Genomic DNA, 13255 nt, shown 5'->3' on the forward strand with positions numbered 1-13255 from the left:
TTGTACTCTGGCATGGTCTAAAGCTTAAAGCTATTCATTGAGTGCACTGGCTCTGGGGCCTCCCAGGTCTTGCTCTACCCTGCCTGGTACCACCCAACACAAACTACAGAGCATTGTGCAGATGGCTGCTACTTGTGCTGGGCTTGGAGGTGCCCTGGAGAGGGCAAGCTGTGAGCCAAGGCTGACTGCTGCTAGTGCCAAGCCTGGGGCCACTTAGCAAGTGGTAATGGGTGTGCAGAGGCAAGATGCTGCTTGTTTGAGAGATTTTAGGAAAGTGAAGCATGAGCTAAGACAGGCCATTTGTATGGAAAAGCCACTGAAAACAGCTTGGGTGGGCCTGCAAGTTGGGTGGGGTGGGGTGTCAGGGAATTAGTGTGAGCCAGGCTAATGGAAACTCAAATATCCTATGGGCTCTGTGTGTGTGTGTGTGTGGGGGGGGGTGTCTCAGAAAAGGAACGATGGCCTCTGCCAACACTTGGTCTAGCAGAAGAAAGCTGCGTCTCTTCCCCAGCCCTTGTCCTGGTATTTGGCAATCCACTTCCTCCACATAAGTCCCTGATTTCTTTCAAGCTGCTGCCCCAGCCCTGGAGCTCAGAGGGAGGGAGTGAGTCCCAGTATGTTCATGTGCAGGCCCTTTAAGAGGAGCTGTTTGGGACTCATGCAGCTGTCTGTTGCACTAGCCCCAGTCCCCGCTGGTTTTTACAGTCAAAAGTTATGGGGATTTCTCTTCCTGGTTCTGGAACTCTGGGCTGGAGGCATGGTGTGGGGCTGGGGACCCCTCCCTCCTCAGGGAGAACCCCCACAGCTGAAAGATCTTTCTGATTTTAAACTACCACACATGGGTGTGGGACCTCATCCCCATTCCTTCTCCCAGTCTCAGTGTGGCTTCTTTAATTCTCTAGTTGCCGGACTTCATTCAGTCAGATTTCAGGGGGTCTGAATGATGGTTGTTCTGTAGTTCAGTTGTAATTTTGATGTAGCTGTAGGAGGATGGGAGTATCATGTATACCTGTGCTGTCGTTTTGGCTGAAAGTTCCATTTTGATGCTCAGATTGTCTCTGATTTGGTCTGTGGGAGCTCCTTCAAGCTGGTTTTTGTATCCTTTTAACGTATCCCAATCATTCTGGAGCACTTCCTTGCTTTCTAGTACACAAGATATTCAAGGATTAAAAAAAAATTGATATATAATTCACATGCTACAAAGTTTATCCTTTAAAAATGTACAGTCCATTGTTTTTTTGTACTTGGAGAGTTGTGCATTGTCACCACTATCTAATTCCATATTTTCATCACCCCAAAGAGAGCTCTTGTATCCATTAGCAGTCACTCCTCATTTTCTTCCAGTTCCCCCAACTCTTGGCAACCACTGATTTACTTTATGTTTCTATGGATTTGCCTATTCTGTACATTTCATATAAATGGAATCATATAATACATAGTTTTTTGTGTCTACTTCTTTCAGTTACCATAGTATTTTCGAGATTCATCCATGTTGTAGCATATAGTATTTTGATATTTTACCTGTTTTTATCATATACTATTTTATTTTGTCTATGTTCATTACCACATTTTATTTATCCATTCATCAGTAGATAGATATTTGGGTTGGTTCCAGTTTGGGCCGTTATGAATAATGCTGCTATGAGCATTAGCAGATAGGTTTTTGTGTGAACATGTTTTCATTTCTCTTGGGTATAAACCCAGGAATGGAAAAGCTATGCCATACTTTAATTCTGTTTAACTTTTTGAGGAAATAAAAAACATTTTCTAAAGTTGTCACACCATTTTACTTTCCTCCCAGCAAATGTTTGAGGGTCTGTATTTTTCTACAACTTCATCAAAGGTCTTATATTTTTTCTACCCCCTCTTTGGAATCAGCCATTTCTCCCTGGAACTCTGGTTCCTTAAGTGAATAAAAATTATGGAAAAATCCAAATCTGGTGCTATATATTCTTATTCTTACATGGAGTTGAGGTTGGGCTTTGTTGCTCCAAGATCCTCTGTGTATAGAGCTAGAGGATATTTGTATATACACACACATGCACTTGCATCTGTATTTATTGTTAAAAGCGTCTCTGCAGAGTTCTTTTTTGTAACTTTATTTTTTTTATTTTGTTTTATTTTTTTGTGTGTGTGTGACAGAGACAGAGAGAGGGACAGATAGGGACAGACAGACAGGCAGAGAAAGATGAGAAGCATCAATTCTTTGTTGTGACTCCTTAGTTGTTCATTGATTTCTTTCTCATATGTGCTGTGACCAGGGGGGGGGGGGAGGGCCTACAGCAGACCGAGTGACCCTTTGTGCAAGCCAGTGACCTTGGGCTCAAGCTGGTGAGCCTTGATTAACCAGATGAGCTCGCGCTCAAGGCAGCGACCTTGGGGTTTCGAACCTGGGTCCTCTGCGTCCCAGTCCAATGCTCTATTCACTGCGCCACTGCCTGGTCAGGCTTTTTATTTTTTATTTTTTGAGAGAGACAGACAGACGGACAGGAAGGAGAGAGAGGGTGAGAAGCATCAACTTGTAGTTGCTTTCACTTTAGTTATACATTGATTGTTTCCCGTATGTGCCTTGACCAGGGCTGAGCCGTGTCCCCTTGCCCAAGCTGTCAACCTTGGGCTTTTTTATGCCAGCGACCTTTGGGTCTATAGAGTGTATAAACTTAAAAAAACCAATATATTTTGTCAATATTCACAGTGGAAAGGAATGCTTCCCACTACGAGGTTGTTGCACTCTTCTTTTGAAAACTTTTAAGCCTGTAGAAAAATTGAATTAATAGTACAATGAAGACTTATATATATATTCTTTACCTAGATTTATCAATTTTTACCATTTTACCTCTTTTTCAGGCACCTCTCTCCCCCCTCCCTTTTTCCCCCTTTCACCCCTACACTCATTCCCATATACTTTTTTTTCTGAATCATTCAAAGGTTAGTTGCAGATAACACGTCTTTTTAAAATAGTTCAGCAGGTATCTCTTAAGAGTAAGGACATTCTCCTACAAAATCAAAATATCATCACATTCAAGAAAATGATTGTTAATTCACTAAACATATAGTCCACATTCCTCTGATTGTTCCATAAATGTTATATTTTGCTTTGTTTGTGAATATGTGTTTTTTTTTTTATCTAGAACCTGGTCAGTATTCATGCATGACATTTGGTTATTTAATCTCTTTTGTTTCTTTTAATTTAGGATGATCTTGTTTTCTGTAACACTGAACTTTTTGAAGTGTTTAGGACAGTTGTCTTATATTATAGAATGCTTCATATTCTAGATTTGTCTAGAATTAGTCTAGATTTGTTTCTTTATGATTCAATTTAAGTTGAACAATTTTGGCAAGAATACTGTATAGGTGAAGTGTTAAACTTCTCATTGCATCACATCAGTAGGTGCATAATGGTAGCTTGTTAAACTGTTGGTGATGCTGTTTTATCATCTGGTTAAGGTAGTGATTACGGTGTCTTTTTGCTGTAAATACACATTTTCTCTTTTGTTAATATTAAGTCATCTGTGAAATGATACTTTGAGGCACTGTGAATATTTTCTTCCCCAATAACCATTTATCTAAAGGCTTTAACATTTATTTTTTATGTTTGCCTGAATTAATTATAATTGGATTTTAATACAACTTACTGATCAGCTGTATATACTATTCATTTATTCATTTCACAGGTATTTATTGAAAATTTACTAAATTAGGTTCTGTGCTAATCGCTTGGTGAACACAGTCTAGTGTTTGCCTTTGTGGTGTCTATAGTCTGGTGGGAAAGATTGACATAAATTGAATAATCACAGCAATGTATATTTATAGATTGCTGTAAATATTATGAAGGAAAAAAGTGGGGTGCTGTGAGTGGTTAGAGGGGAGATCACCTTTTCTCATGGTTCAGGGAGTACTTCCCTTTGAAAGTAAGCTAAGGGCTGAAAAATGTAGAATTATTTGGGTAAGGAGGGATGTGTTAAAGGCAGTGGTAAAAGGTCCTGAAGAGGGAACTTTTGTATCAGTTGTTTTGTTTACAAGTTATATTTTAACAATTGAAAGTGTAATAAAAATTTGATCTTTCTAGGTTTAAACAAGTCTCATAAGTGGTGTTTCCTCACCGATGGAGAATTACTTCCAAGCAGAAGCTTACAACCTGGACAAGGTTTTAGATGAATTTGAAAAAAACGAAGGTGAGAATTTACTTTGGCAGAGATATTTAAATGTATTTATGGTCTAGAGACTGTGGTGTTATGATAGGATGCAGTACTTTTATTTATTTTTTTAGAGAGAGAGAGATAGAGAGAGACTGGAAGGCATAGAGATGAGAAGCATCAACTCATAGTTGTGGCACTTAAGTTATTCATTGATTGCTTCTTATGTTTGCCTTAATGGAGTTTGGGGGGCGTCTCCAGTCAAGCCAGTGATCAGGCCAGCAACCTTAGGCTTCAAGCCAGTGACCTTTCGGCTCTAGCCAGTGACCATGTGATCATGTCTATGATCCCATGCTTAAGCAGGCGACCCCGTGCTCAAGCTGGTAAGCCTGCACTCAAGCCAGAGACCTCAGGGTTTCGAACCTGGATCCTCAGTGTCCTCGGCCAATGCTCTGTCCATTGTGCCACTGCCTGGTCAGGCAAAAGGATTTACATTTTTAAGCAATTGCCAAAATGGTTCAAGATTACATTCTTAAGGCTCAGTCTAAAAATGTTTGCTTAATATTCATTTCACTTAACCCTTTGAGTAATGAGGTTTTTGTTAACCCTTTGAGTTAGGACGTACATGAACGTTTGTACTACTCAAAGGGTTAAGGAAACCTTTTCCTTAAATTCCCAACTCAGGATGACTTGAATGGGTAAGCCAGTATTAAATCTCTTTCACCTTACACTCCTTCTTTGGTGTTCTTTGTTTCTAATAAGTGGCATGGGCCTGACCTGTGGTGGCGCAGTGGATAAAACGTCGACCTGGAAATGCTGAGGTCGCCGGTTCAAAACCCTGGGCTTGCCTGGTCAAGGCACATATGGGAGTTGATGCTTCCAGCTCCTCCCCCCTTCTCTCTCTCTCTGTCTCTCTCTCTCCCCCTCTCTGTCCTCTCTAAAAATGAATGAATAAATAAATAAATAAAAATTAAAAAAAAAAAAAAAAAAAAGAAGTGGCATGTAACAAGTTTACAGAGTGATGTATTTCCATCTAGAGTCCATGAGTTTAGTAATGGTCTCCAAACCGTTACTATATCCAGTGATTCAGGTTGTTCTTTGATAGCAGTTGGGAAGAGAGATTTTGTGGCTTTGGATTTATGATAAAGGAAGCCTGAAAGAGGATATGGGATCATTGGGGTAAGGAAGTAAAAGGGAGAGGAATGATACCTAGAATGGTTTGCTCTTGTCATATTTTACCATTGATGACTCAAAACCAACCCATAACCCTAGGTTCATTCCTGATTTGCGTAAATGTGAAACCTAATCATTTGGGATTTTTTCTTGGATCTGTATGAGTTTTTTGTTTTGTTTTATTTTTGTTTTAGTGCGTGAGAGAGAGCAAGAGAGACAGACACAGAGATAGACAGGAAGGGAGAGGGATGAGAAGCATCAACTTGTAACTGTGGCACTTTAGTTGTTCTTTGATTGCTTTCTCATACGTGCCTTGACTGGGGTGCTCCAGCCAAGCCAGTGACCCCTTGCTCAAGCCAGTGAACTTGGGCTCAAGTCAGCAACCATGAGGTCATATCTATGATCCCACACACAAGCCAGCCACCACAGGGGTTTGAACCCGGGTCCTCAGCATCCCAGGTTGTTGCTCTATCCACTGCTCTACCACCTGGTGAGGCGGATCTGGATGAGCTCTATGTATACCAAGGTGGAAAGTGTATTATCCTCTCTGTTTGAATCGTTTATCCAGGTATTTTCTCAATTCTTTCTTTGGTTTGGCCCTTTGTGTATCATTTAATCTGTCATGAGATATCTATACAGATGCTGCACCTAATCTCATGTATATTATACTTCTAGAATATCAATGACTCTGATTAAAACTATTAGTTCATTACATCAATCTCTTTGCCACTTCTTAGAATCTAGTAGAGTACTTTGTATGTCGTTGATTTCTAATACATTTTTGTTGTATCTGTAAAAGTTGTCTCTCTTAGTTTGAAAATAGAGCATTTGTTTATTTAAAAACTCCTTTAGAAGGAGAAGAATTTCAGAAGCCACCTTCTTGTTTGTAACTGTGTTGTTCATTTGTTTTGAACTTTATATTTTAATCTCAGTACCAGTTGCATTAAAGCTACTGCCTCTAGCCTGGTTCTTGTCCAGGTATATTTTAAATGATTTCTCATTTTATATTAATTTCCTCCTTTAAATGAAAAATATGCTAAAAGACTATGATGACAGTAGATCGTTAATATTATGCCCAGGTAGTAGGTGGTTGAAAAATGAAAATTTTAATATCTAATTATTCCTGTTTGAATATCATTAAATATTTTTGTAAGCCTGACCTGTGATGGTGCAGTGGATAAAGCATCCACCTGGAACGCTGAGGCCACTGGTTCGAATCCCTGGACTTGTCCTGTCAAGGCACATGTAGGAAGCAACTACTATGAATAGATGCTTCTTGCTTCTTCCTCTTTTTTCTCACACACTCTCTTTCTCTTTCTCTCTCCCCCTCTCCCTCTTTTCTTTCTCTCCCCTTCTCTCCAAAAATCAATAAAAATTTTAAAAAGCAGTATTTCTTTTTTTTATTTCTGTGAACCAGCTTGGAAATATTTCTTTTTTTAAAAAGAAGCACATGTTACTAAATCTCAAGTCTCTGCTACCCCAAATTTTATAAACTCGGGATTTGACACTCAGATACAGTCATTCTCCATACAATCTGATGTTTTATGACCTTTGTAATCTGTCCTTTTTAGTTTCTTTTCAATACTTTCTTACACAAATTCTTTTTCAACCCAAACTGATTTGCTTATTGCTCTCTCAGATAGCTATACTGAGGGACTATAGTCAGGGACTATACTTTTCCTTGTTCCCCTTTTATTAACGTACTCTTTTCCAGACTTACATAAAATTGTCTTTGAAGCCTAGGCCCATCTGCTCCTGCCTTCATGAATTCAAGCTCACACTTCCTCAGCCTGTGAAAATCTTTCTTCTCTGAATTTGTTTTCTACTACTACATAGTAGCTTTCAAATACTTACACTCTGCTGTACTGCTAATTAGATATTCATGTGTATTGGATCTATTTCTTATTTTCCCAACTAAATTATATACTTCTTGGAGGCCAGAGCTATCATTTAAGCTTCATGTTCCTGAAGCCTAATGCTCTTACTGTGGTAGATACTCGCCTAACATATATGTATTGTGCACCTACTACATACCATGCACTATGCAAAGTAAGGACTTAACATTGATGGAAAGAAATGGTTTCTTCCTTAAAAATTCAGGTAAATTAAACATTGCATAACAGTGTAATAAATGCTTTAATAAAGATATAAACAAGCCCTGGCTGGTTGGTTCAGTGGTAGAGCATCAATCAGCCCAGCATATGGGCTGGCCAGTTCAATTCCTGGCCAGGGCACACAGGAGAAGCGTCCATCTGCTTCTCCACCCTTCCCCCTTTCCTTTTTCTCTGTCTCTCTCTTCTCTTCCCACAGCCAAGGCTCCATTGGAGCAAAAGTTGGCCTGGGCGTTGAGAATAGCTCCATGGCCTCTGCCTCAGGCACTAGAATGGCTCTGTTGCAACAGAGCAATGCCCCAGATAGGCAGAGTATCGCACCCTAGGGGCATGCCGGGTAAATCCCGGTCCAGTGCATGCGGAGTCTGTCTCTCTGCCTTCCTGCTTCTCACTTCAGAAAAACACAAAACAAACAAACAAACAAACAAATAAATAAATAAAAGATATAAATAAGGTGCTAAGGGAGCATTGAAAATTAATGTTACTATTATAAAACATAACTTTAGCCTGACCTGTGGTGGCGCAGTGGATCAAGCATCGACCTGGGATGCTGAGGTTGCCAGTTCAAAACCCTGGGCTTGCCCTGTCAAGGCACATATGGGAGTTGATGCTTCCTGCTCTGTCCCCTTCTCTCTCTCTCTCTCTCTCTCTCTCTCTGTCTCTCTTCTCTAAAAAAATGAATAAATAAAAATAATTAAAAAAAATAAAACATAACTTTAGGACTATGATTATCAGGTTTACTAAAGCAAGAAGGGTAGGTAGTAAGTATGTTATTTCTTATTTCCCTAATTAAACATACACTCTAATTTAGGGGAAATAGCCAGCATAGTTATGATCTGCTAAAAAGTATACAGGAACATAAAATTAGGATTATCGACAGAATATAAGTAGTTTGATATAATGTAAATGAATAATTTCTGCCAAATGTCCTCAATAGTGTAAATAGGAATCTAATTAGTATATTATGACATGATTATGAGCAGAGTTTCATAAAAGGTAGCAAACTTTTATAAAGTTATTATGGACAAATTTCAAATACATACAAACTAAACAATTGTAAACTCTATTGTACCTATTACCCAGTTTCTATAGTGATTGACATGCTGCCATTTTTGTTTCATTTATAACTTCAACCACTCCTCACTCCCTGCTTGATTGTTTGTCTTTGACAGTTTTTAAGATAAAATTTACACACATTGAAATGTACAGATCTTAACTGTACATTTTTGACAAATAGATATATATCCGTATAACCCAATTCCAGTCATAACATAATTATAGAACATTCTGTCTCCGCAGAATATTCTTTTCTCTTCCTTTCCACTCAGTTACTACATCTTCATCACTGTTCTAATTTTTTATACCTTAGAGTAGTCCTCACCCTCTATTGTGCTTGGCCAATTCAAGGCCTTCCCCATTGCTGATGCCCCTCCACCCCAGGTACAGCCTGTGGGTCACTTGAGTTACGCTTCTAGATTGAGGTAGAAATCTTTTGTTCTTTGCAGTGTTCTGGGGTATTACCACTCAGTGACATTTAATACACAACTGGGATACAGTTGTAAATATATTTTCTTATTCTTAGCTAAGAATTAGAAACTTCATTTCCTAGGAATATTTTATTTTCAGACAAAATATATTTGCAAATGTAGTTGATTAACTTAACTTAGTCTTAGCTTTTTCAGGGTTACCAGCAAACTTATTGTAATTACTTATTTTTTTCAGATGAAACAGTTTCACCTATTTCATTGGATACAAAGTGGAATAAGATTCTAGATCCCCCTTCTCACCGACTGTCATTTAACCCTGCATTGGCCAGTGTGAATGAACCTGCAGTTTCTAATGAGTCACAGCCACCACTGAGAGTGTTCTCCCTGGCTCATTCAACGCCTCTGACCACAGAGGGAGAGGACCATTGTGCTAATGGGCAGGGCTATACTGTGAATCCAGAGATCAACACAATGTGGATTGATGAAAATGCTGTTGCAGAAGATCAGTTAATTAAGAGAAACTGTAATCAAGATGATCAGTGCAGCACTGTTGAAGTGGGAGAAAACAACTGTGGAAACCTAGCTTGTCTGCCAGATGAAAAGAATGTTCTTGTTGTAGCCGTCATGCATAACTGTGATAAAAGGACATTACAAAGTGATTTGCAGGATTGTAATAATTATAATAGTCAGTCCCTCATGGATGCTTTTAGTTGTTCACTGGATGATGAAAACAGACAAACTGATCAATTTAGTTTCAATATAAACGGGTCTGCTGAAAATGATATGAACTCAGAGAAACAAATGGATCTGTTGAATAGACCAAATACAGAGGGGGATTCTGTTAAACATATATATACTACTTCATCTGATAATCTAGCCAGTGTCTGTTCTCCTTCACAATTAAAGAATGATGAAAATATAGGTAGAGACTCCATGTCTGTGATTCCAAGTTTAACAATCAATTCAGTAAGCTCATCCAAGGGAACAGATGAAGGTTCTGCTGTTAAAAACCAAGAGAACTGTATACCAGATGAGTTTCTCCCTGACAAAACCAGCTCTTCTAGGACAGATCTAGGGAGTCTAAACTCCTTTTCCCATTTGAGTGAGGGGATTTTGATGAAAAAAGAGCCAGCAGAGAAGATAGCAACTGAAGAATCCATCCCGTCTAGTTTACCTTTGCTTCTCAAACCAGACATAGGTAATGCATCTGGAAATGATGAAAACTGCAAACAGTTTTCAGATTGCCTTGTGCCCAGTGAAGTTAGGCCTGATGAAGACGAAGACTGTGAGCATGAAGAAATTCTTGGCACTACAGAACTACTTAATATAACAGAGCATTTCTCTGAATCTCAGGAGATGACTAATTGGAAATTGACTAAACTAAATGAGTTGAATGACAGCCAAGTAAATAAAGAAAAAGAGAAGATTCTGCAGAGGAATCAGCCTGAAGATACTTACAATGATAGTGAAGGAGAAGCAGGCCTAGATTTAAACGGAACTTTCATGAATGAAAGTGAAGGATGTGATTTCTCCACTGTTATGGATATGCCAGCAGCAGATACCTCATCTAATGTTTTGGATACACCAGCAGCAGATACTTCATCTAATTGTTGTGATTCCTATGGAATGCAGAGCCCAGTTGTTTGTTTTGTTCCAAAGGCTTTACCCTCCAAAGAAGATTCAGTAACAGAAGAAAAGGAAATAGAGGAGAGCAAGTCAGAATGCTATTCAAATATTTATGAACAGAGAGGAAATGAAGTCACAGAAGGGAGTGGATTACTTTTAAACAGCACCGGTGACCTAATGAAGAAAAATTATTTACACAATTTCTCTAGCCAAGTTCCATCAGTGCTTGGGCAATCTTCACCCAAGACAGTAACAAACCTGCAATCCATCAGTGTTCCTTTTGGTGGTGCAAGACCCAAGCAACCTTCTAATCTTAAACTTCAGATTCCAAAGCCATTATCAGACCATTTACAAAATGACCTTCTTGCAAACAATGGAAATAATATTAAAAACAAAAATGATGTTCTTGGGAAAACAAAAATAGGGGAAAACTCAGCAACCAATGTATGCAACGCCTCTTTGGGAAACATTTCTATTGCTGATACAAATGGGGAACATTTAGAAAATTATGAGTCTGGGATATCTAGTAGACCGTGCCTTTTATTAGCTCCAGATAGCCCAGATAATGATCTCAGAGCTGGTCAGTTTGGAATTTCTGCCAGAAAGCCATTTACCACTCTGGGTGAGGTGGCTCCGGTATGGGTACCAGATTCTCAGGCTCCAAATTGCATGAAATGTGAAGCCAGATTTACTTTCACCAAAAGGAGGCATCATTGCAGAGCATGTGGGAAGGTAAGTTGTATGTATCAGCTCAGAAATCTAGCATGCTCATTTCATAATGCTCAGTTAGAAATTAATAAAGGAAATATAAGGTGAGCATATTTCTGGCTGAGGTGACATAAATAGCATTTGAACATCCAGTTCTAGTTCTAAATATAAAAATGACCTCGCTGACTTTTGGTGTTTATATATCATATAAAGTTTTTTCTGTTGTGGCCAAGATTTAAGCTGAATTTTCATGAACAGATGAGAATTGAGGAAGTGTTAACTTTGTGGTTTCTATATTGATAGATACTTGGTTAATGGAATTGTTTGAAATAAGGAAGTTAGTCTTTTGATTTAAATGTTTGTGATTTAGTTCATACTTTTTAATTGTTAAGAAATTGAATATTATACTTAGAATCTATTGCAGTTTTTGCTGTGGGATTTTTGCTATGGTATTAGACATTCTGGAACTTTTTATACACATATACACATAAATTTTGTTTTTTACCCCAAAATAAAGTTGAAGGGCCCTAGCCAGTGGCTCAGTGGATAGAGTGTTGGTTGAGCATATGGATGTCCTAGGTTTGATCTCCAGTCAGAGCACACATGAGAAGTGACTCTCTGCTTCTCTCCACCACCCTCTCAGCTCTCCCTCTTCTCCTCCCACAGCCAGTGGCTTGATTGGTTCAAGCGTTGGCCCCAGGTGCTGAGGATAGCTTGGTTAGTTTGGAGCCCGTCAGTCTGAGGTGCTAAAAATAGCTTGGTTGATTTGAGCATTGGCCCAAGACAGGGTTGCTGGGTGGATCAGTTGAAGGCTATACATTTTTTGGACAGGATTATAAGAATAATTGATATTGCTTAGCTCTCCCTAAATTCTATTAGCTAGTAACACATCAGCTTACTAGTTTTCTTTCTTTCTTTCTTTGTTCCTTTTTTTTTTTTTTGAAGAGCTGTAAACAAGGAGGAAAGGGGATTTTGCATTTTTAAAAAGAATATAAGCCTGACCAGGTGTTGGCGCAGTGGATAGAGTGTCAGACTGGGATGCTGAGGACCCAGGTTTGAGACCCCGAGGTCGCCAGCTTGAGCGAGGGCTCATCTGGTTTGAGCAAAAACTCACCAGCTTGGACCCAAGGTCACTGGCTCAAGCAAGGGGTTACTTGGTCTGCTGAAGGCCCGTGGTCAAGGCACATATGAGAAAGCAATCAATGAACAACTAAGGTGTTGCAATGTGCAACGAAAAACTAATGATTGATGCTTCTCATCCTCTGTTCCTGTCTGTCTGTCCCTCTCTCTGACTCTCTGTCTCTGTTTAAAAAAAAAAAAAAAGAATATAAGGTTTGGTGTCAGGTCTGGATTCAAACTTTAGCTTTGTTAATATTAACTATAACTTTATTAAGTCTTAACTTTATTAAGTCTTATAAAAACAACAAAAAGATTAATAATTTTATGTATTGGGCTATTGTGAAAATTAAATGAGATTATAGATGTAATAGTAAGTGCTCAGTAATTTCTACTTTCTGCCTGATTTATTGGATAATTAGCATTAATTAGGGTACTTTCAACTTCAAGGAACAGAGTATCTCATCCAGTGACTTAGACAAAAATGACATTCATTTCCCATAACAAGAAGGCTGTAGATACTCAGTTGCATTTAGGTGCAGTCAGGATTACTGAAGTTCTCTTGGTCTTTTCCTAATAATCTCAAGATAATGGCACAGCTCTAAGCATCCAGTTCTACCTGACAACTTTCAAAGTGCAAAGAAACTGGTTGGGGATCAAAAAAGTCTATTCTTCTTCCCATCCCTCATCAGGGAGGAAAGGATCCCCAGCAACTTTTTCAATTTATTGGCCAGGTTTAGACCACAGGTTCAATTTTAGATCAATTACTGACAAAAGGGTCTTTGTCAGTAATTGATCTAATTGGTAGGATTGGCTAAGATCAATTATGTTCATCCCCTGGGGCTGAGCCCAGTGTTGCCTGGGATTCTGTTAATAAGGAAAAGGGGGAGAATGATTC

General features: G+C 38.9%; 1 protein-coding gene across 2 annotated transcripts in view; it reads left to right on the plus strand.

Annotated features, from left to right (window-relative positions):
• The window catches only part of ZFYVE9 (zinc finger FYVE-type containing 9), a 159583-nt gene that overhangs the window by 41378 nt on the left and 104950 nt on the right, over positions 1-13255 (plus strand). For both annotated transcript variants that reach the window (XM_066376264.1, XM_066376265.1), the window contains exons 3-4: positions 4070-4175; positions 9143-11265. In XM_066376264.1, coding sequence (XP_066232361.1) covers positions 4106-4175; positions 9143-11265 — 2193 coding nt within the window. In that variant the 5' untranslated portion in view covers positions 4070-4105. The remainder of the gene's footprint in view (positions 1-4069; positions 4176-9142; positions 11266-13255) is intronic.

Source organism: Saccopteryx leptura, chromosome 3 (genome assembly GCF_036850995.1).
Source record: "Saccopteryx leptura isolate mSacLep1 chromosome 3, mSacLep1_pri_phased_curated, whole genome shotgun sequence".
Lineage (NCBI taxonomy): Eukaryota > Metazoa > Chordata > Mammalia > Chiroptera > Emballonuridae > Saccopteryx > Saccopteryx leptura.